Source organism: Ovis aries, chromosome 11, assembly GCF_016772045.2.
Source record: "Ovis aries strain OAR_USU_Benz2616 breed Rambouillet chromosome 11, ARS-UI_Ramb_v3.0, whole genome shotgun sequence".
NCBI lineage: Eukaryota > Metazoa > Chordata > Mammalia > Artiodactyla > Bovidae > Ovis > Ovis aries.
Window position 1 is genome coordinate 13,695,452 of NC_056064.1, and position 19,806 is coordinate 13,715,257.

At 48.9% G+C, this 19,806-nt stretch overlaps 1 protein-coding gene across 6 annotated transcripts in view; it reads right to left on the bottom strand.

Annotated features, from left to right (window-relative positions):
• The window catches only part of HNF1B (HNF1 homeobox B), a 63,001-nt gene that overhangs the window by 20,118 nt on the left and 23,077 nt on the right, over positions 1–19,806 (bottom strand). For all 6 annotated transcript variants that reach the window (XM_004012441.5, XM_060395223.1, XM_012185295.4 and 3 more), the window contains exon 5: positions 3,949–4,109. In XM_004012441.5, the coding sequence (XP_004012490.2) occupies positions 3,949–4,109 (161 nt within the window). The remainder of the gene's footprint in view (positions 1–3,948; positions 4,110–19,806) is intronic.

Below are 19,806 nucleotides of genomic sequence, written 5' to 3' on the forward strand. Positions count from 1 at the left end.
GTTTGAGTCACCTTTTCCTTGTGACCCAGAGCTCCTCAGATTATAGCTCTCACACCAGTACCCCTGGAAGACACTATCTCCTGCCTACCCTTCTGATCAATCCCATAGCTTCCAAAGTGAATTTGAAAAAGAAAGAAAAAAAAAAAAACCTCAAACAGGTTTGTTTGTGTTTTTAAAATGAGCATCACGTTGTGAGTTAGGGGGCACGTGACCAAGAAGGAATTCTGACCACATCAAACAAGAGAGAACCAGCTTGTTTGCCGGACTTGTTTTTCAAAATGTCAGAGTCATTAAAAAAAAAAAAAATCAGTGACCTGCCTTCAGACTCTCTTGAGTAATGCAGTCCTTTGCAGAAAGTGAATGGAGTGACTGCAATCTCTGCCATTTCAATGGTTAGTTTCAATGGTGAAAGAGAAAAGTAGGTGCCGATAATAAAAACAAAACGTGTATGGCTTTAGTGTTGCTTTTCTTTAAACCATTCACGTAAAGCAGAATTCTCTTTTCAGTCGGAGGATGCTTGCTTTGCCATGCTGTGTTGCTTTCTGCTCTGCAACAGTGTGACTCAGCTGTAAGTGCTCATTTAGCCCCGCCTCCTTGAGCCTCTGTGCCCCGCCCCCAGCCTTAACATTTCTAAAGTGCTTTCACTGATTGTCCTCAATAGATAAGGACACATGTAGGAAGGCATTATGATCATTGCCCTGTTTTGCAGATTAAGAAGGGCTTCCCGTGTGGCTCAGTGGTAAAAAATCTGCCTGCAATGCAGGACACCAGGGTTCAGTCTCTGGGTCGGGAAGATCCCCTGAGAAGGGCATGGCAACCCTCTCCAGTATTGTCTGCAGAATCCCATGGACAGAGGCGCCTGGCGGGCTACAGTCCATGGTGTGGCAAGAGTTGGACATGACTGAGCAACTAAACCACTGCCACAGAATAAGGAAACTGAGCCTCAAAAGAGTTGAGAGAGAAGCTCTGTGTCACCTGACTAGCAAGCAAGGAAGCCAGAATTCAAACCCAGTTTTGCTGGACCCCCAAATTCTATCTCCTTCCTATATGGGCGGTCACCTTGGTCAAGTTCCTTCCTACTCTAAAATGCAACCATTGGGACTTCCTGGGTGGTCCAGTGGTTAAAACTTCACCTTCCAATGCAGGGGTTGCAGGTTCCATCCCTGGTCAGGGGACTAAGATCCCAGATGCCTCGAGGCCAAAAAAAAAAAAAGATAAGGTAACAAATTCAATAAAGACTTTAAAAATGATCCACATAAACAAAAAAGAGAGAGAGAAAAAAATGAATGTCATTAAAAAAATGACGTAAAAAAATGAATAAAATGCAACCGTCACCTCTTCGCCTCCAGGACTGATGGAAGACAGGGAGCTGCCAAGAGTATCAGTCACCATCCTCACAGGGTAATCGGGAGAGTTTGGGTGGTATCAGCGTTGCCTTCTGCAGTCCTTTGCTGTGTGCTTCACATGCCTACTGCTTATGAGGTTGATACTGTTACCCCTCCTTGGCAGACAAGGGAACGGAAGTTCGAGGAAATTAAGAAAGGTGCGCGAGTGGTACATTGACCAGGAAGGGCAGGTGATCTGCCTTTAGGGCTGAGCTTTTCACCATGGGGGTCTGTTACTTTGATGCCGTGAGAGTATCCGGCGTGTGCTTTTCTAAAACACAAGGTTCAAAACTCACAGACTGCAACCTGAAAGCTGGCCAGCTCTTTGTGGACGTGTGTCACTCGGGAATGGGATGGGGTCCCTGGAGTGCAAAAGAAAGCTCAAATGGGTCACCCTTGTTTCCAAAACCAATCCCTGGGGGATGATTTCAAATGCACATTTTACTTGAAGTCAGCACACAGAGACTGTCATTCCCTGGCTGGGGCTCACCCCCAAAACAGCAGAATTACAAGCAATCCTCGCCCCACCCCAATGACGCAGGCATTGTTATCCCCCATTTTCCAGATGAGGAAACTGAAATTAGGCAACGTCCATCCTTCGGCTGATAAACAACACAGCCCAAGACGTGGGAGCACACTGGCTCCCTTGCTGGCGTTATTTTTAACCATCCTCTCCACTCCTGTCTTTAGTGGACCAAGATCTGCGATGGGCTCGTTACATATTAACCAAAAACAGACTCCTGAATTTGGGCATCCAGCGATAGTGACATAACATACGAGCCAGGGTGTTGGAAACTAGTGAAAAGCTGGTCGCTGCAAACAAGCTTCCAGGTGTTTGCTAACGTTGAGGTGTGCTGTCCTGGTCAATCATCAATCCAATAACAGACTGCCCATTAGGGCGCTGTCGAGCAGAAGAGGAAGAAAAGAGCGTGTCCTGAGGCTGCCTGTGGAGCGCCCCAGCCTGGGCAAGGCCGTTTGCTTCTCAGGAGGAAGGAAAGAAGGGCTCACAGGGAAACACCAAGGACCTTCAAGCAACAGGAGAGGTCTCCCTCCACGTCCTCCACTGGGAAGCCATGATCTCTTCCTCGAGGACCCCCTCCTCCGGGGAAGCCTGGGCAATCCTTGGGTCTCACGAGGCAGCCAAAGAAGAAGCTTAAGGGATGAGGGGTGGACAAGGGGGCTGCAAAATGCCTCCCATGGAAGCATCTTTGTCTCCTGTTGCAGAGCCCACAACCAGGAAGCCATCGGCTCAGATTCCCCAGACCAGAGTTGGCACTCCCCTAGGAAACTACACTTTGTTTTTCCTCCAGGGAGCTGGGGACTCAATCACCTGTGACTCACCAGTCCTGCGTTGCCTACACGGTGCACACGTCAAGGTCTAAAATGGCCTCGCTTCCCTGCCCTGCCCCCCACCTGCCTCTGGGTCAGACCCCTGGAGGGTGCAGGGCGCCATCTCAGGCTTGGAAGCCGGGAATCCGCAGCTCCTCCCTCCCCCGAAACACAGAGCATAACCCAAAGAATCAAGTTTTCCACGCCCTACCCTTCCCAGTGTCGTCCCACTCGTGTTGTCTCGGAAGCCACCCTCCCCGGGGTGCTCGGGTGTTGCTTGCGGCTTAGAACCTTGAAAACTCAGCATCAACTAGACTATTCCTCACCGGGGTGCTCAGCTGACATCTGAGAGGGTAGGCTGTGGTTACTGGTAGAGAAAACGTCATTGAGGGGAAAATAATACTGATATTCACCTAAGAACCACCATGCTGTCATTCACTGAATATTTACCGTCCCAAACACAGTGCTGAGTACCTCTCATGTTATCATATTTGTTCCGCCAACAACCCTAGTGTTATTACCCACGTTTTATAGACGAGAAAGAAAGAGCTTAGAACCTGGCCAAGGCTACATGGCTATTAAGTGCCGGAGCTGGGATTGGAACCCGGTCATTGCAAACTTCAAAGTCGGTGTTTCCCACTTTCCCCCCAGTAAGCACTGCCCCACCCCACACACCGTTCTGTGTTATGATCTTCACGGGCGCCCAGTGGCCTTTAAAACCCCAGGGCCAGAAGCTTCACCACCTCCTGCCACCCACTCAATCCTGACTTCACTCACCCTCCTGGGCAGCATCAGGGGAGTGCTGAAGAGAAAGGCGGGGTGGGGGGCTTGTTTCAAAGTGAGGTGCTCCCTGCGTTAAAAAATCTGGCTTTGGAGGCCCTGGGTTGGTTGAGGGGGGGTGGGGATGAATGAACATTTTTATCAACTTAAATGTCACTGGCAGCCCCAAAACAAACAGGGTCCCACCCGGCTTGCTCCTTTATGAGGCATTCAATCAATAAAATGAGAGCAGGGCTCTGTCAGATTTATTGGCTGGGTTCAAACCGAACACCTCTTCCACCCGCCGGGGGCTGGGTCACTGGCTCTCCCTTTCCGTTCCAACTCTGGACGGCCCCCATTTTCCCCTGTGGGGCTACAATGGTTCATTGTTTCAGGCAGGCCTTGTGAGAAGTTGTGTTTGTTTTTGCCTCTTATCTTATCAGCTCCAGAGCTACAATGGCCCAGGTGTACTCACCATTTTACCATCAGGTGAGAGGAGATTGTGGCCCGGGTCCAGGCTGGCTGGAGAGACTTGCTGTAAAACCGACTGGCTAGTCACCATGGCGCTGTTGCCATGGTGACTGATTGTTGAGGAGGAAGTGACCTCATTGCTTCCCTGCTGGCTGTAGCGCACTCCTGCAAAACAAGGCAGACCCAACAGCGGAATATTAGTGCCACCTGACCCCCCGGGATCACCTGTTTCCTAGGGTACCCGACAAGGAGGGAAAACACTGCCTTCTTTCCCCTGCCTGTCTGTGAGACATATCAGCTGTCTTTCTCCAGGGCAGAGGTGGCTGGGCCTCTGCTTGAAGTCTGGAATGGAAGCTCCATGAGGGCAGCATGTTTTTATTCTGTGTTTTGTTCCTTGCTGTATTCTCTTGGTGGTTGTTGTTTACTTGCTAGGTCATGTTTGACTCTTTTGCGACTCCACGGACTATAGCCTGCTGGGCTCCTCTATCTGTGGGATTTTCCAAGCAAGCATGCTGGAGTAGGTTGCCCTTTTCTTCTCCAGGCGACCTTTCTGATCCAAGGATTGAACCTGTGTCTCCTGCATTGGCAGACAGATTCTTTACCACTGAGCCACCTGGGAAGCCCAGCCCCTTCTCTTCACAAGATAAACACGTCAAATGAATGAATGAACAAATGAATGGATTCTACTTCTTGTTGTTTCTACATAGTGCTTTTAGGTTTTAGGGGCTTTCGCTTCCCAGCTGGAGTATTTCTTTTGCTCTTCAAAATGCCTTTTAGAAATGTTTCCCTGGCATTGCTTGGCTATGTAGGGCTGCAGAGTATGAGCTGACAGGTTTTACAGAGAGGCCCTGGCCCAGCGACCCTTGAAAGTGAAATGGCTCCGTCTTGTCCAACTCTTTGTGACCCCATGGACTGTAGTCCATGGCATTCTCCAGGCCAGAATACTTGAGTGGGTAGCCTTTTCCCTTCCCCAGGGGATCTTCCCAACCCAGGGATCGAACCCAGGTCTCCTGCATTGCAGGCAGATTCTTGACCAGCTGAGCCACAAGGGAAGCCCAAGATTGTTGGAATGGGTAGCCTATCCCTTCTGCAGTGGATCTTCCCGACCCAGGAATAGACTTGGGGTCTCCTGCATTGCGGGCGGATTCTTTACCAACTGAGCTATCAGGGAAGCCGTGACCCTTGTAAGGGCCACAACAAAATGCATCATTCTGTGTACCACCATTGTGGCCAAGGCCCAGTGACCGATGGGACACCAGCAGCGCAGAGCGGGGCCAGGGCTGTAGCTAGGACTCTCTGGTCCTGGAACTCACATTCCTTCAGTGGGGTCCCCTTTGGCTGACTTCCAGGGCCCAGGAGAAGGCGTGTCTGCCCAGAGGTGGGGCCGGCAGCACCCATAGGCAGGAAGTGAGTGCCTAGTAGACCACTGCTGTTTGGTCTGCAAGGGAGGGGAGAAGCAAGCATGTGTACAGCCTCGCTGCTCTGACTCTCCCTCTCGCTCAGGAACCAAAATGCGAGTCTGTGTTCAGGAAAGACCCAGCAACTGGAGGAAGCTGAAGTGGGAAGAGAACCTGGAGCCAGTGTGCAGAGTTCAAGTCCTGTTTGATGTGCCCCTGAAACAGCCAGAGACAAAGCCGATGGGGAAGCCAGGCCATCCTGCCCTAAGCTCAAAGCTGAGAAAGACCACGTTCTTATTTGCTGCCTTGGATTTGACAGAAAGGTTTAGGGGACCCTGTTCCTACCTGCAAGAGACAGAGACCAGATACCTAAGGAATCATTTGGCACGGAGGGCCAAATTCTCCTTCATTTCTCCTTCCGCCCAGTCCCCCAGGATGGAACATCACTGCATCAAGCATACAAGTTCTATTGGTCCGCTCACCCCCTGCCCTGCCTCTGGCCCCCAGGGGAGCCCCCCGCACCTGCTTGAGGAGGCTACAAAAGTCCCCCTGGGAGCCAGGCAGGGCTGCCATAACCAGCAGCCTGTAATTCACCAAGACGGAGCTTGCCAAGAGGAGACCCAAACCAGTTTTCCTTGGATTGTTCGAAGGACGTTCCCCAAGGCTGAAATGACCTAGAGCTTAAGAAGGGTGGGGAGAAAACAAACACACGCTAGGGCAGGAGTCTAACCTTCAAGAGCAGCTTGTCGGACTACAAAGCAGTTTGATGCGTGTTCTGTGTGTGCGCTTCTTCTGTTGGTGGTTTCCTCTGATTCAAGGGGCTGCTGATGGAGGTGGTATCAGCAGCAGGACAACACTGGAATTCAGTAGTTATAGTGCTGGGGCACTATATTTTAGGGGGAACAGGGGCCATGAAGTTCAAAGGGATAAAGGAAGACCTCCACGTCTCCAAACCAACATCGCCTGCCCCGTCCTGTCTGTCTGCCTCTGCACCCATCTGCAGTTCCTAGGTCTCATCACCACTACCCTCCACTCCATCCCACTGGGTTAAATTAGGTCCTTTTGCTCCGCTCATATCTGCCCCTGGGTTCCCAGCAGGATGCTTACCTAGGAGAAGAGAGATCTGAAACTTTGTGAGCTCAGTAGGCAGCTGGGCCCACAGGAAAAGGGGGGAGGCAGATTTCAAATCAATAAAACGAAGGGTTTTCTAACGAGGAGGGCTAATGGGAAGATTGTGTGCTCTGGAGCGGGACAAACTTGGATTTCCATCCTAACTTTGCTCTTAAAAGATGTGTGATCTTGGGGAAATCACTTCTCTCTCTGTGGTTCAGTTTCCTCTCGTAAAATGAAGAGATCACTTCCTTAATATGGCTAGTCTGGATCAGAAATAACATCTAGGAAACTCCTCGTAGAATGTCAAATAAATAGCACCCACGGCTTGGGATCCTACAGGAGGGGAGCTGGTGTAGGGGTGGACTCAAAAATATTTGTCCTAAGACTCCAGAATTCTGGACAATGGAGGGTAGATTCTAAGTCCTGAATGGAATTACCTTCCCACGGAGAATCATTCCCAAAGAATCTGACTTTGCTGCAACCACTGATGCTTCATCCTGGAAGCAACTTGGGAGGGAAGCCTGGCTCCTGCCCTCTTGTTCTTGTCTTTCAGAGAAAATGGACTTCACCCTGCTTTTCTCCCACTTCCTCTGACTCCCTGACCAGCTATTTACCTCCCCAAGATGCTCTGCTCCTGAGAGTGCAGTGATAACGCGGGGAGTCAGGTGTCTTTTCACCTCCCAGCTTGTCCCCATCATCGATTTGGTCTCAAGTCAAACAGACGCTCGCTTTCCCCTATTTAATTTGGCTGAAGGAAGAGGGCCAGTCCTCAGACAATCAAATATGGGTTACGGGGAGACTTCTCCCCTACCCCCAGGCTACATAATTATTTATTTAAAAATAATTAACCAAAGGTATCCACAGGAAACAAAAGCCTGCTTTACATGGGAGCCTGGCAGGAGGGAGGCGAGAGCCATTTGTTAGAATCCAGGCGGTATAGCCCAAGGCTGCGGCGCTTTGCAGTCCTCCTTTTCTCCCCTAGCAGAACTTCATTATGGGAGAAATGTAACAGGGAGGTGCTCTCTCGAAAAGCAGGTGGGCCTAGACCTCCGCACCCTCCTTGAAGGACCTCTGGTTAAGAGACAGTGTCTGGCTGGGAGCTAGGGGATCTCTGTTTTGAGCTCAGCTCTGCCATCAGTGTTTTGGGTAAGCTCCAGCCCCCCTTCAGTCAGAGGACTGCCTGGTTTGGCGTGGGGGGCGGGAGGGGCTTTTACCACTGCAAAGTGGGAAGCAGGTGATTTTTTTCAAGTATCACAATATTTTTTGATAGATACAAGTATATAAAATCAGAGCATGAACATGACCCGATAAATGAAGCAGACTTATTTCAATACCATATGCTAAGAGTGAAAGTGTTAGTCGCCAGTCGTGTCGGACTCTCTGCGACCCCATGGACTGTAGCCCGCTGCCAGGCTCTCTCCAGACAAGAGTATTGGAGTGGGTTGCCATTTCCTTCTCCAGGGGATCTTGCCGACCTAAGGACTGAACCCGGGTCTTCTGCATTGCGGGCAGATTCTTTACTGTCTAAGCCACCAGGAAACCCACTGCTAAGAGGGTTCAAAGTCTCGCCATTTGTTTCACACCTACAAAGACCACTTTAAGGACATTTATTTTGATCTTTCAAAACTGATCAGTTCTGTGCAAGGAAACCATGTTTCTTTTAAAAAGACTTGCACGCTTGCTCAGGCTCAAGGATATTAAAACGTAGCACATAAAGCCCATTACTAGAGGTAGAAATACCTCTACCAATAGCGGCACTAGTGGTAGACCCCAGAGGAGGGCATAGCAACTCATTCCAGGATTCTTGCCTGGAGAATCCCACGGACAGAGGAGCCTGGCAGGCTGCTGTCTATGGGGTCGCAGTGTCAGACACGACTGAGTAACTAAGCCCAGCACAGTGGTAAAGAACCCACCTGCCCACCCAGGAAACATAAGAGACTGGGGTTCAATACCTGAATTGGCAAGATCCCCTGGAGGAGGTCATGGCAACCCACCAGTATTCTTGCCTGGAGAATCCCATGGACAGGGAAGCCTGGTAGGCTACAGTCCATAGGGTTGCAAAGAATCAGACGTGACTAAAGCATCTTAGTACGTACGTGCACTTGCCCAGGCTCAAGGATATTAAAATCTAGCACATAAAGCCCATTACTAGAGGTAGAAATACAGGCAATATACTATTACAGCAACAGACATCAATTACAGTTAAGAATTTTTCTGTAATAGCCAAATGGATAATCAAATATTGCAACAACCTGCTCCAGGGGCACCTGTAACTTTTCCTGCTGATGCTTCTCTCACCAGGAATTTGGCAATCACTCAGGCTCCTGAGAGGGAGGCCGTAATGAGCCAGATGCCTTAAAAGGGGATGCCGAGGTGAAGGGTAATATCACAAGGTCTCTGCCCCCGGCAAGACCAGCCATGTGTTCTTCTTAGAGGATGGAGAGGCCAGGTCCTTGTGTATTTCACAAACTTAGAACAGGGCTTGAAAGGAAAACCAAAGTAGAATAGGCTCTGGTGCCAGGTGACCGAGGTTTAGATCCTGATTCTACCACATAAGAGCTGTGTGACCTTGGGGGAATTACTTAACCTCTCTGATCTTCGGTTTCTTTATTGTTAACAATTTCCATCTCTTCAGTCACTGGGGAAAAGACCGGATGTGTTAATGGCTGTGAAATTGCCCAGATCATGTTTGGCATATAATAGTTACTCGAGACACATCTGTTCCTCCTGTGGGGAGATGGTCTTTGTCTAAAAGGCATTTTTAGGAAGATTGAGTTTACAGAACTCAGAACTTCATTGAGCACCTATTCTGTGCCAGACACTGCGGCAGGAAGCCTGGAAGAAGTGGAATGGCATCTTCCCTTCTCTGAAAATGAACATATGATGCTCTGGTTTAACAGTGGCTGGTTAAAGGTGCCAGGCAGATAGCCACAGAGCTCCCACGGGAGCAATGAGAAGGCCAGAGAGTGGCCACGTATTTTCCACTCAATTCCTGGTTTCAATTCAGTTAACTGTCCACATCCCCCTCACTGGCCCTAAGAACCACAGCAAGTGTGTCCAGCAGCAAATTCTGGTGTCTAGAGACATCCAGTACTTTGGCCACCTCATGCAAAGAGTTGACTCACTGGCAAAGACCCTGATGCTGGGAGGAATTGGGGGCAGGAGGAGAAGGGGATGACAGAGGATGAGATGGCTGGATGGCATCACTGACTCGATGGACATGAGTCTCAGTGAACTCCGGGAGTTGGTGATGGATAGGGAGGCCTGGCGTGCTGAGATTCATGGGGTCGCAAAGAGTCGGACACGACTGAGCCACTGAACTGAACTGAGAGACATCCCTGAGGCCTTGGTGAGGAGGTGTCTACTCCCGCCTGTTTCCGGTCCTCAGCATCATGGGAGATGATGCTGTTTCTGGATTGCCAACAGCATGTGGGACAGAGACAAGTCACTTGATTTCTATGCAGCATGGCTGCAAGCCCATGGTTTCAGAAGCCAGCCTCTCTCCATGCCCTGCACTCCTGCACACACACCCATCTCCAGGGCACTCTTCACATTGCTGCACGTCGGGATTTCTTTCTAGAACGAAACGGCACCATCGCACTGCCCCGTTTGGACACTTAACACTGCTCTTCACTCCCTCCTGGAAAAGCCCCTATGCCTGAGACTGTCAGAATTGGGCCATGATGACTCTATTCTGCCTTACTTGTATCATCTGTCACCACATCCTAGACAGTCATGTCAGAACCCTGCCATCTCCTGCCTCCGTGCCCTTGCTTATGCTGTTCCCTGTGTCTGGAATGCTCTTCCCTTCTTCCCCATGCCCCATCCTTTAAGCAGGCTAAATGTCACCTCTTCTGTGAAGCTCTCCTTGATTCATCCTGGTAGTTGTCTGTTCTATCCTTTGTATTCCACATGCAGTAGTGACTCTGACAGCAGAGGCTGGTCACCTGCACAGAAATGCCTGGATGGTATGTTTCCTTCTCTCTCTCTCTTAAAGGAAGAGATGACTTTTTACTCATTCGCACATCCTCAGGGCCTAGCAGAGCAGCTGATGTGTGAATATTCCCTGAATGAGAGAATAAAGCCTCAGGCGCTTTGAGCATCCGAGCCCCAGAACCTGGGAGCATCCCTTCTGGCAGAAGGACAAGATACAGTCAGCGCTGTGCTAATATTGGTACTAAAAGTGTGGACTGGGGGGATTCCCTGGCAGCCCAGTGGTTAGGACGCTGTGATTTCACTATCCAGGGCGTGGGTTCAATCCTTGATTGGGGAACTAAGATCTCGCAAGCTTTGTGGCAAGGCCAAATTAAACAAAAGTATGGATTGACTCTGGGCTTCCCTGGTGGCTCAGATGGTAAAGAATCTGCCTACAATGCAGGAGACCCAGGTTCAATCCCTGGGTTGGGAAGATGATCCCCTGGAGAAGGGAATGGCAACCCACTCCAATATTCTTGCCTGGAGAATCCCATGGACAGAGGAGCCTGGTGGCGGGCTACAGTCCAGGGGGTTGCACAGAGTCGGACACGACTGAGCAACTAACACACACGTGAGGATGGGCTTCAATTCTATTGATATATTAAGGAATAACTTGAGTGTAACATCAATTTCAGAAATCTGCATCCAGCTGAATGGAGCCACAATAGAAAAACCCTACAGTCTTTTCAAAAGCTTTTTTTTTTTTTTTTAATGGAAGTATCATTGATTTACAGCGTTCTGTTAATTTCTGCTGTACAGTAAAGTGACTTAATTATATACATTCTTTTCTATATTATTTTCCATTCTGGGTTATCCTGGGATATTGAGTAGAGTTCCGAGCTAAACAGTAGGAGCTTGTTTATCCATTCACATAGGAATACACTAAATGCACGCGTGCGCACACACACACACTCTCACACCCTTCAAACACGTCAGTTCACTGCACGTGCCGTAGCCACATCCGTCCACATCATTTGAAGTTACAACTCTCCTTCCGATTTCAGAGAAGTCTCTGCCCACCACCTCAATAATTCACCAGCTTCGCCGCTTCCGACACCCACTTCAATAGGCAAACTTCAGAACTTTCTCAAGGTAAAGTGCCATATTTATTGTTGTACAGCGTTTATGTATTTCCTAAGCATTTAACAGGTGTAAAACTGCTAATGTTTTTTTATTAGACTCTTATCTTTTTTAAAAGGTGTCACTGACGAAGTTTTTGAGTATTGTGCCCTTAACCCTATTTTTTCCCATAAGCACTGCAAATTTTATTGTGTGACCTTGCAAAGCGCAGTGGTTTTTATGATGGGTATGTCGGGTTCTAGAGAACGGAATGTGCCCCTGTCTTCAAAGATGGATGCAACTCAGGAGGACCCTGGGGAGGAGCTGCCTAGGGTGTAATTAACCACAGGAACTTTCCATACCAGCGCCTCAGGAGCTTAGAACTACCCCTACAGAGCCCTCTGTGTCTAATCTAGCTCTCATGACGAGTTTCAAAAAGCAGGTTAGGAGTTTGGGATTAACATATGCACACTACTAAATACAAATGAGATAAGCAACAAGGACCTACTGAATAGCGCAGGGGACTATACCCGATATTTTGTAATAACCTATAGGGGAGAAAACTGAAAAAGAGCATATGTATGTATTACTGAATCACTTTGCTGTGCACCCGAAACTAACCCAAAATTGTAAATTAACTACACTTAATTTTTTTTTTGTCTGTCCCATGTACCCTTTATTTACAAAGTCCTTCCATAATTCCTTTTCCTCCCATCAACTCTAGGAGGAAGAAAGTAGACAGGACTTGTCTAGACTGGACGCATAAAGCCGAGTCTGGTGGCTCCAGAGAGCCAGGTCTGCTCAGGATGAGCTAGGGCAAAGTGCTGTCTTTCTCTACTCTCGATCCCCCATCTTCTGCCTCATGTAGTCCACTCAACAGCAGGGTCTAACCTGACCATCTCCTCCCATTTGTCAAAACTTTGTTCTTTATACGTCAGTTTTTCTGTGCGTGTGTGCGGTCACTCAGTCTTGTTCAACTATTTGTGACCCCAGGGACCGCAGCCCACCAGGCTCCTCTGTCCGTGGGATTTTCCAGGCAAGAATACTGGAATGGGTTGCCATTTCCTCCTCTAGGGGATCTTCCTGACCTGGGGATCAAATCTGTGTATCCTGCAGCTTCTGCACTGGCATGAAGATTGTTTTTTTTTTTTTTTACCACCGAGCCACCTGGAAGCTCACTTCAATTTTTTTAAATGGTAAAACAAAAACCAGTTGAGACCCCAATTCCACAATCCTAGAAATCAACTGGGCACCAGTGTCCAGCCACTTTAAACTCATACTCTGCCTCTCTGCTTTGACTTTCTGATGATTCCTGGCCTGTCAATTTCTGGGCCTCAACATTTTTGTCCGTAACCTAGGCATACAGATAGATCTCCCTTCCTCAGAAGCCAGAATGATAAATGAATAAAATGAAGTTAGAAAAAAATATACAAAGTTAGCAAAGCTCTGGGTTTTCCTGGAAAAGAAAATGCTGGGCAAACCAAAGAGCAGGGTCAGTTTAGAAAGTATGACCAGAATTGCTCTTTTATAGAAAGAAGCAAAAAGGTGGGGTCTCCTGGGCAGTGAGAGGCTCAGCTTGACCCCATGTGGCCTTTGACCCCGAAGCCTGGGGGTCCTTCTCACTGGGGTCTGTGAGCTGCACCCAGAATCCGGTGGGATGCCTTTCACCCTTGACATTTCCAAGCCAATCACCCATCCCTGATAATGCAGGAATGTTCCTCTGGCTGGTGGACCTCTGCCAGCTCAAGGGCTCGTCCCAGCCACCAACAGAGTAAACATTACTCAACCGACCAGGGCCCTGTCACACACATTCTTCCCCTGTGTTCCTAACCTCACGCAGAGCGCAGCCCGGCCCTGTCGGGTCTGGATATGGGAATCGAAAAATCAGGCTGGAGCAAGAGTGCAGAGGAGAAAGAGCTTCCAAAAAGGAAACAACCACGTCCATCAATTATAAGCAGACAGAGCTGTCTTCCTTGTGAAGTCAAAACACACTGGGTTGGAGGGGATGGTGGCTGCGACAGAAAGGAATTAAGCCAGTCTTGATGGGTCCAGTACTGCATCCTTATAAACCCTCTCCTCCTTTTCCTAAAGAGGAGTCACTTTTTAATTTTTAGTTGCTGCCTGCGAGATCTTGAGTTGAGGCAAGTGAACTCAGTAGTGGCACGTGGGATCTGGTCCCCTGACCAGGGATCAAACCCCAGTCCCCTGCATTCGGACCTCAGCCTTAGCCCCTGGACCACCAGGGAAGTCCCGAGGAGTTCCCTTTCTTGAGGAGAGAGGCAGAGACACAAATTATTCAGACTGGTGAACTTCTAAGACACTCATTTGGGGATGAAAGAATGTGAACAATTCACCCAGCTTGAAATTGAGAATTCAATAAATGAAAACTTTCCAAGAGGCTGGCATTGCTGCCTCAGTTTCCTCACTGTTCACACAGGACCATCGCCAGTTATTAACATTTTCTTCTCTCCGAGGATATAGATGGATGTTTGCCAAAGGCTGAGGAGATTAAAAATCTGAAAGCCTGGGAGTAAAAATCTGAGGCAAGATGAAAGCAATTTAAACACGGGGCTGGCTTCAATTCCAGATCTCTTTCTCCCCGAGGTGGCTTAGTTAGGAGTCCAATTCAAAAGTGGAGAAACACAGACAGACCTGCGGGGACGGTAAACATTCTTGAACTCAAGGAGTAAAAGTTGAGTGATACTTCAGGGAAGCCCACAAACTGGTTTTCTTATAAAAATCAAAGCAAATGTAACCAAGGAAAGAAAAAGGCTTCTATCAAAAGCATCGTGGCTGAGAAAAGAAGCAAATGTGCGTGCACCTGAGAAATGGCCCAGGTGGGGAGGTGGACAGGGCGCCAGGAACTCCGCCTGTCCTCCACACAAAGCCCAGCTCGGCCAGCACGCCTGCTCCTTAGCAGAGAGAGGGTTTCTGCTGGCAAACGCCAGAGGGTTTGCAGGGAACACGCCAGCCTGGAGATGCAATTACAGGTGGAAGCCTGGGCTAACCCTCGAGAAGCTGAGAGGTCCTCACACCTGAAAGTGTTTTACATGGTCTGCTTCTCATTGGGTTCCAGATGCCCATTGGACAGAGTGGAAAGCAAAGGTTCAGAGAGGAAGAAGTCATTTTTACCACCTCTTACCTAGGGTCTCCCAGCAAAGAAGAGCTATTCTAAAGCCGACCTCTCTCCTTCTTTCCTGAAAGCCCCACATGGACCCCAGATACACATTGACCCCAGACTGAACCTCAGGGCTTCCCCGGTGGCGCTAGCGGTAAAGACCCTGCTTGCTAATGCAGGAGACATAAGAGACACGGGTTCGATCCCTGGGGCAGGATGATCCCCTGGAGGAGGGCATGGCGACCCACTCCAGTATTCTTGCCTGGAGAATCCCATGGACAGAGAAGCCTGGCAGACTACAGTCCACGGGGTTGCAGAGAGTCGGACACGACTGAAGCGACTTAGCATGCACACACATACTGAGCCTCCCATGATAATGCACAAATAGTCTGAAATGACTTGGTTTCTTTTCTTGTTCCTTGGCTGCATCGCTCACTGGAACATAAGTCCAATGAGGGCAGGACCTTGTCTGTCTTCTCCACAGTCTCCTTCCTCAGAACCTTGCACAGACTATGCTCTGCCCTCGATAAGAGGACATGATGTATGAATGCATGACCTGCCCTTCAACCCTGACCAAGCAGTGGAGAAGTGACAACGGTATCACTGATCCTCTGAATCTCTTGAGTCTTCTGTATCTTGAGTTTTCTGAGGTTGATGAGACACATGTATTTTTAAGGAGGAAGAAGGGGGAGTGAGAGAGATGGAGAGAGAGAGATTAAAATACAATCAAAATGAAGAGAGAGCATTGATGCATTTCAGCAACTTCACCAGAGAAGGCAATGGCACCCCACTCCAGTACTCTTGCCTGGAAAATCCCATGGACGGAGGGGCCTGGTGGGCTGCAGTCCGTGGGGTCGCTAGGAGTCGGACACGACTGAGCGACTTCACTTTCACTTTTCACTTGCATGCATTGGAGAAGGAAATGGCAACCCACTCCAGTGTTCTTGCCTGGAGAATCCCAGGGATGGTGGAACCTGATGGGCTGCCGTCTATGGGGTCACACAGAGTTGGACACGACTGAAGCGACTTAGCAGCAGCAGCAGCAGCAACTTCATGCTGGAAGGTGCGAAATGGGGGTGCTGAGGAGTAAGTATGACACAGAAGCTCTTTCTTTTCCCACTGGAGACCCCAGACAGTGCTTTATCCAGCGTGGAAAGAGCCAGTGGGATGTCTGTGGGGAGCCTACCGATTCCCCACTTCCTTTTTTTAAAAAAACTTTTAATTTTATATTGGAGTATGGCCGATTAACAAGGTTGTGACAGTCTTGGGTGGACAGTGAAGGGAATCAGTCGTACATATACTTGTATCCATCTCCCCTAGACTCCCGATCCCATCCAGGCTGCCACATAACATTAAGCAGTACTCCTGGTGCTAGACAGTAGGTCCTTGCTGGTTATCTATTTCAGATATAGCAGTGTGTCCATGTTCCAACCTCCCTAACTATCCCTCCCTCCCCCATCCTTCCCATCCTTCCCTGCCTCTTGAGGCCTAAGCATATACAAGGGGCCTTTAACAGCATGGGAATAGGCACCTCTGTTAACACGGGCTGACCATTTCTAAAGGGTTTAGGCTGCTGGCAGGAACCCCAAATTTAGTCTTGCCATGTTAGAATGCAGTTTTAGGCCCTTGGGTTAATTTGGGGGTCAGGAGGATCAATTACTGGGGATTTACCATGGAAACCTGGGTAACTCAAACAGCTTTTTCTCCAGAGGAGTCTAAGGAAAATCTAAGAAGGGTTAACGATGGACATCGTTAGGCCTAAAGGCTGTGGGGGCAGACAGAGGCCTGCTGCAGTCTGGCTCCTGGGGTTTCCTTTCTGAGAGGCTGCCTTTGCTGGCAGGGTAATGTGGCTGCAACAAAGGCCCCCTCAGCTGGGCTGACGGGGAGAATCATGACGCTCCTGGTGAAGTGGGAATGGGGAGGGCCATAAAGTCATCAGCAGGCTGAGCCACTGGGTGTCCACATAAAAGTGAGGGCCCATAAACAGAATCTGTATTGTGACTGAAGGGCTAATAAAGCTGCCTTAGAAGAGAGAGGTTTTCCACTGCGACCTATTCATACGCAGGACCCTACTGGGAGGTGATACCCGAGAAGAAGATCCTTGGAGGCCTGGCAAGTGTCAGAATTGCCTCATTATGGGACGCTTGCCCGGCCAGACCCCAGCCTCTTTCTCGCTGCCGTGGAGGGCAGCTCCAGCATCACTGTCATCATCATCACCATCCTCAGCGACAGACAGCCCCGGATCACCCGGCAGGCTCGCGGAGGCTGGACCAGGGAGCAGCAGGTGTTGGGCACTGAGGCCACAGAACGCGGACGATCACTGGCTCCCACTGACTGGGAGCACCAGCAATGTGCTTAGGGAGCACCCCGAGACCTGAGAGCTACCTGGTTTCCTTACTGTCTCTCCAGATGACTGGTAGGCAATAAGTCCCATCCCTTTTCTAGACCTCAGTAGCTCAACAGAAACTCAGGAAGAGTGATTCTTGCTCTTTTCTTGCCCCAAGGGATGCTGGTAAGAGATGATAAAGGGAAGTAATCTAGGGTGAAGTACGTCGGACAGAGAAAGACACATATCCTATGATATCACTTATATGTAGAATCTTTAAAAAAAAAAAGAGAGAGAGTACAAATGAACTTACCTACGAACCAGAAACAGAGTTACAGATGTAGGCAACAAACTTATAGTCACCAGGGGTGGGAGGGAGGGATAAACCAGGAGATTGGGACTGACAAATACACACGACTATATATAGAACAGATAACCAATAAAGACCTACTGTGTAGCACAGGGAACTCCGCTCAGTACTCTGTAATGGCCTAAATGGGAAAAGATTCTACAAAAATGAATAGATGTGTACCCGCCTGCAAGGCGGGAGACCTGGGTGTGATCCCTGGGTCGGGAAGATCCCCTGGAGAAGGGAAAGGCTACCCACTCCAGTACTCTGACCTGGAGAATTCCATGGACTCTATAGTCCATGGGGTCGCAAAGAGTTGGACACGACTGAGCGACTTTCACTTTCACTCTTTCATGTATATATAACTGATTCACTTTGCTGTACGCCCGAAACTAACACATTATAAATCGACTATACTCCAATACAAATTTTTTGAAAAAGGAAGTCGTCTAGTAGAACTAAACTGAACTAGTAATCCAAGCTAGTACACCAAACCAGGAGAAGCTAAATTAGAACTTAAGGGAGAAAGAATAATGACCTGTTCTTTGAAAACTTCCTGGTAGTGTTTACCAGTGAGTGATTTTTTTTGGTGAACTGTATACTTTAGTTAAGCAGTATTCATGGAGGTGGAGCTGAATGGCATCGTTTCTAGAAAGGGGAGAATATGCTTTATATAATAATATGTACATACATTATGAATAGAATGAAAGTAATTTCACGTTCAGCTTGAAAGTGAATAAGAGACTTATAAAGCAGGGCATTTACGTATGAGGCTTTTGGATAGGAAGCTCTCTGGAAGAGATACTGTCAGTCCACAAACACATGGAAGGTATACTATGTGACAGGCATGGGGCTGTGGGCTGGAAACTCAGTGGTGAAAAAAAGCCAGCTCAGGCTTAGATGTCAGCACAGCCCACGTTTCTCTTACTTGGCATGCATGTTAAGCTCAGCATCTGTCTCTCTCCCTCCTGGGTGAGCTGGAGTTTTAGCGGGTTCGGGGACGACCTTGTTCATGGTGAGAGTAAGACTTATTCAGCTTGTTTCTCTGTCTTTGACAGGTAGGAATGCAAACCCTACTCTCCACCTGGAAATAGGAGTCTCAAAAAGAAGGAGGAAAAGGCTCATTTCTGTTTCCATCCCTAAGACATCCCGAGATAAATTAAGCTCCTATTTTGTATCCACCATGTGAACTGATGTTTCACAAATGGGAGATGCTGTCCAGAGGTTTTCCATCCTTGCTAAGCAAGGACTCACTGGGCCTCACGGCCAGCCCGATCCAACAGGTGCCAACTGCAAAGATGCCCCCGGTAGCGGGCAGGGCCAGAAGGCCTGGGCAGGCACGCTGCCACTCAAAGGCCCTGAAAGTGTTAATTTTCAGCAGTTATAGGTGTCTCGTTTATACCCATTATAAATCTGTTTATTGTGACTGGCCCCACCCAATCTGCTGGAGCTGTAAAGCTCTAATGGTCCCTAATAAAGGTGGAAAGCACACAGTTCCTGAAATGGGGAAGGAGAAAGGGAGCGAGGGTGACCAGGAGGGAGAGAGGCAGGTATGAGCTTAACAATAAAATATCACAATGGCCAAACTCCCTCTGCAGCTTCGAACAGCAGAGCCCCGGAGCCCTAGTCTCCAAATAATAACCTGTCAGAGCTGAAAGGTCTCCTCGGCCAGAATCTCTGAGATGTTAGACGACTGGCCCAAGGTCACCCCTGCTCCTCAGTGCCTCGGGGCTCCTGGATCCTAGTCTAGGGCCCCCAGACCAGCTCTCTCACCTCTTCTACTTCAACAGGAGACCTTCAGGACTGCCTCCACCCCCTTTAGACTGCAGCCTTGTCCCATCTAGCCTGTGATGTCCAGCCCTGACTATCCACCCACATCTCTTAGGGAGTTGTTGAAACTTCCCCTGCCTGTCTGCTTATTCCATATTCTGACTCTAAAAGAAGTTGATGCAGGTCTGCGCGTGTTTTCAGTTGTTTAGTTGTGTCCGACTCTTTGCGACCCCATGGCCTGCAGCCCACCAGACTCTTCCGTTCATGGGATTTTCCAGGCAAGAAAGCTGGAAAATGAAATGGCTTTCCTCCTCCAGGGCTCACCCAGGGATCGAACCCATGTCTCCTGCATCTCCTGCATTGGCAGGCAGATTCTTTACCATTGAGCCATCTGGGGAGCCCCAGAGACATAGGTACTTTTATAATAATAAGCTCCCCAGACTTTGATGTGGCCTGGGAAGCAGATCTGAGAACCACAGATCTTGTCAATACTTGAGTTTCATTCTTCCTGATGTCTCAAATGACTAGCAGGGCTCATGAAAAGGGAAACTCTTCCAGGGTGAAACTGCAAACCACAGCCTTGTCCAGAACTCAGGGAAAACCAAAGCTCTTCCTCTGTCTTGACGCCCTGAGGGTACCTGAGTCAACCCAATAACTCCTTCCGGGTCAAGCACCGTGTGGGGGTGCTGGATGCATTTTATCATGTTTAAGCCTCACATGATAGCCTGAAGGAGATATATATTATGACCCCCATT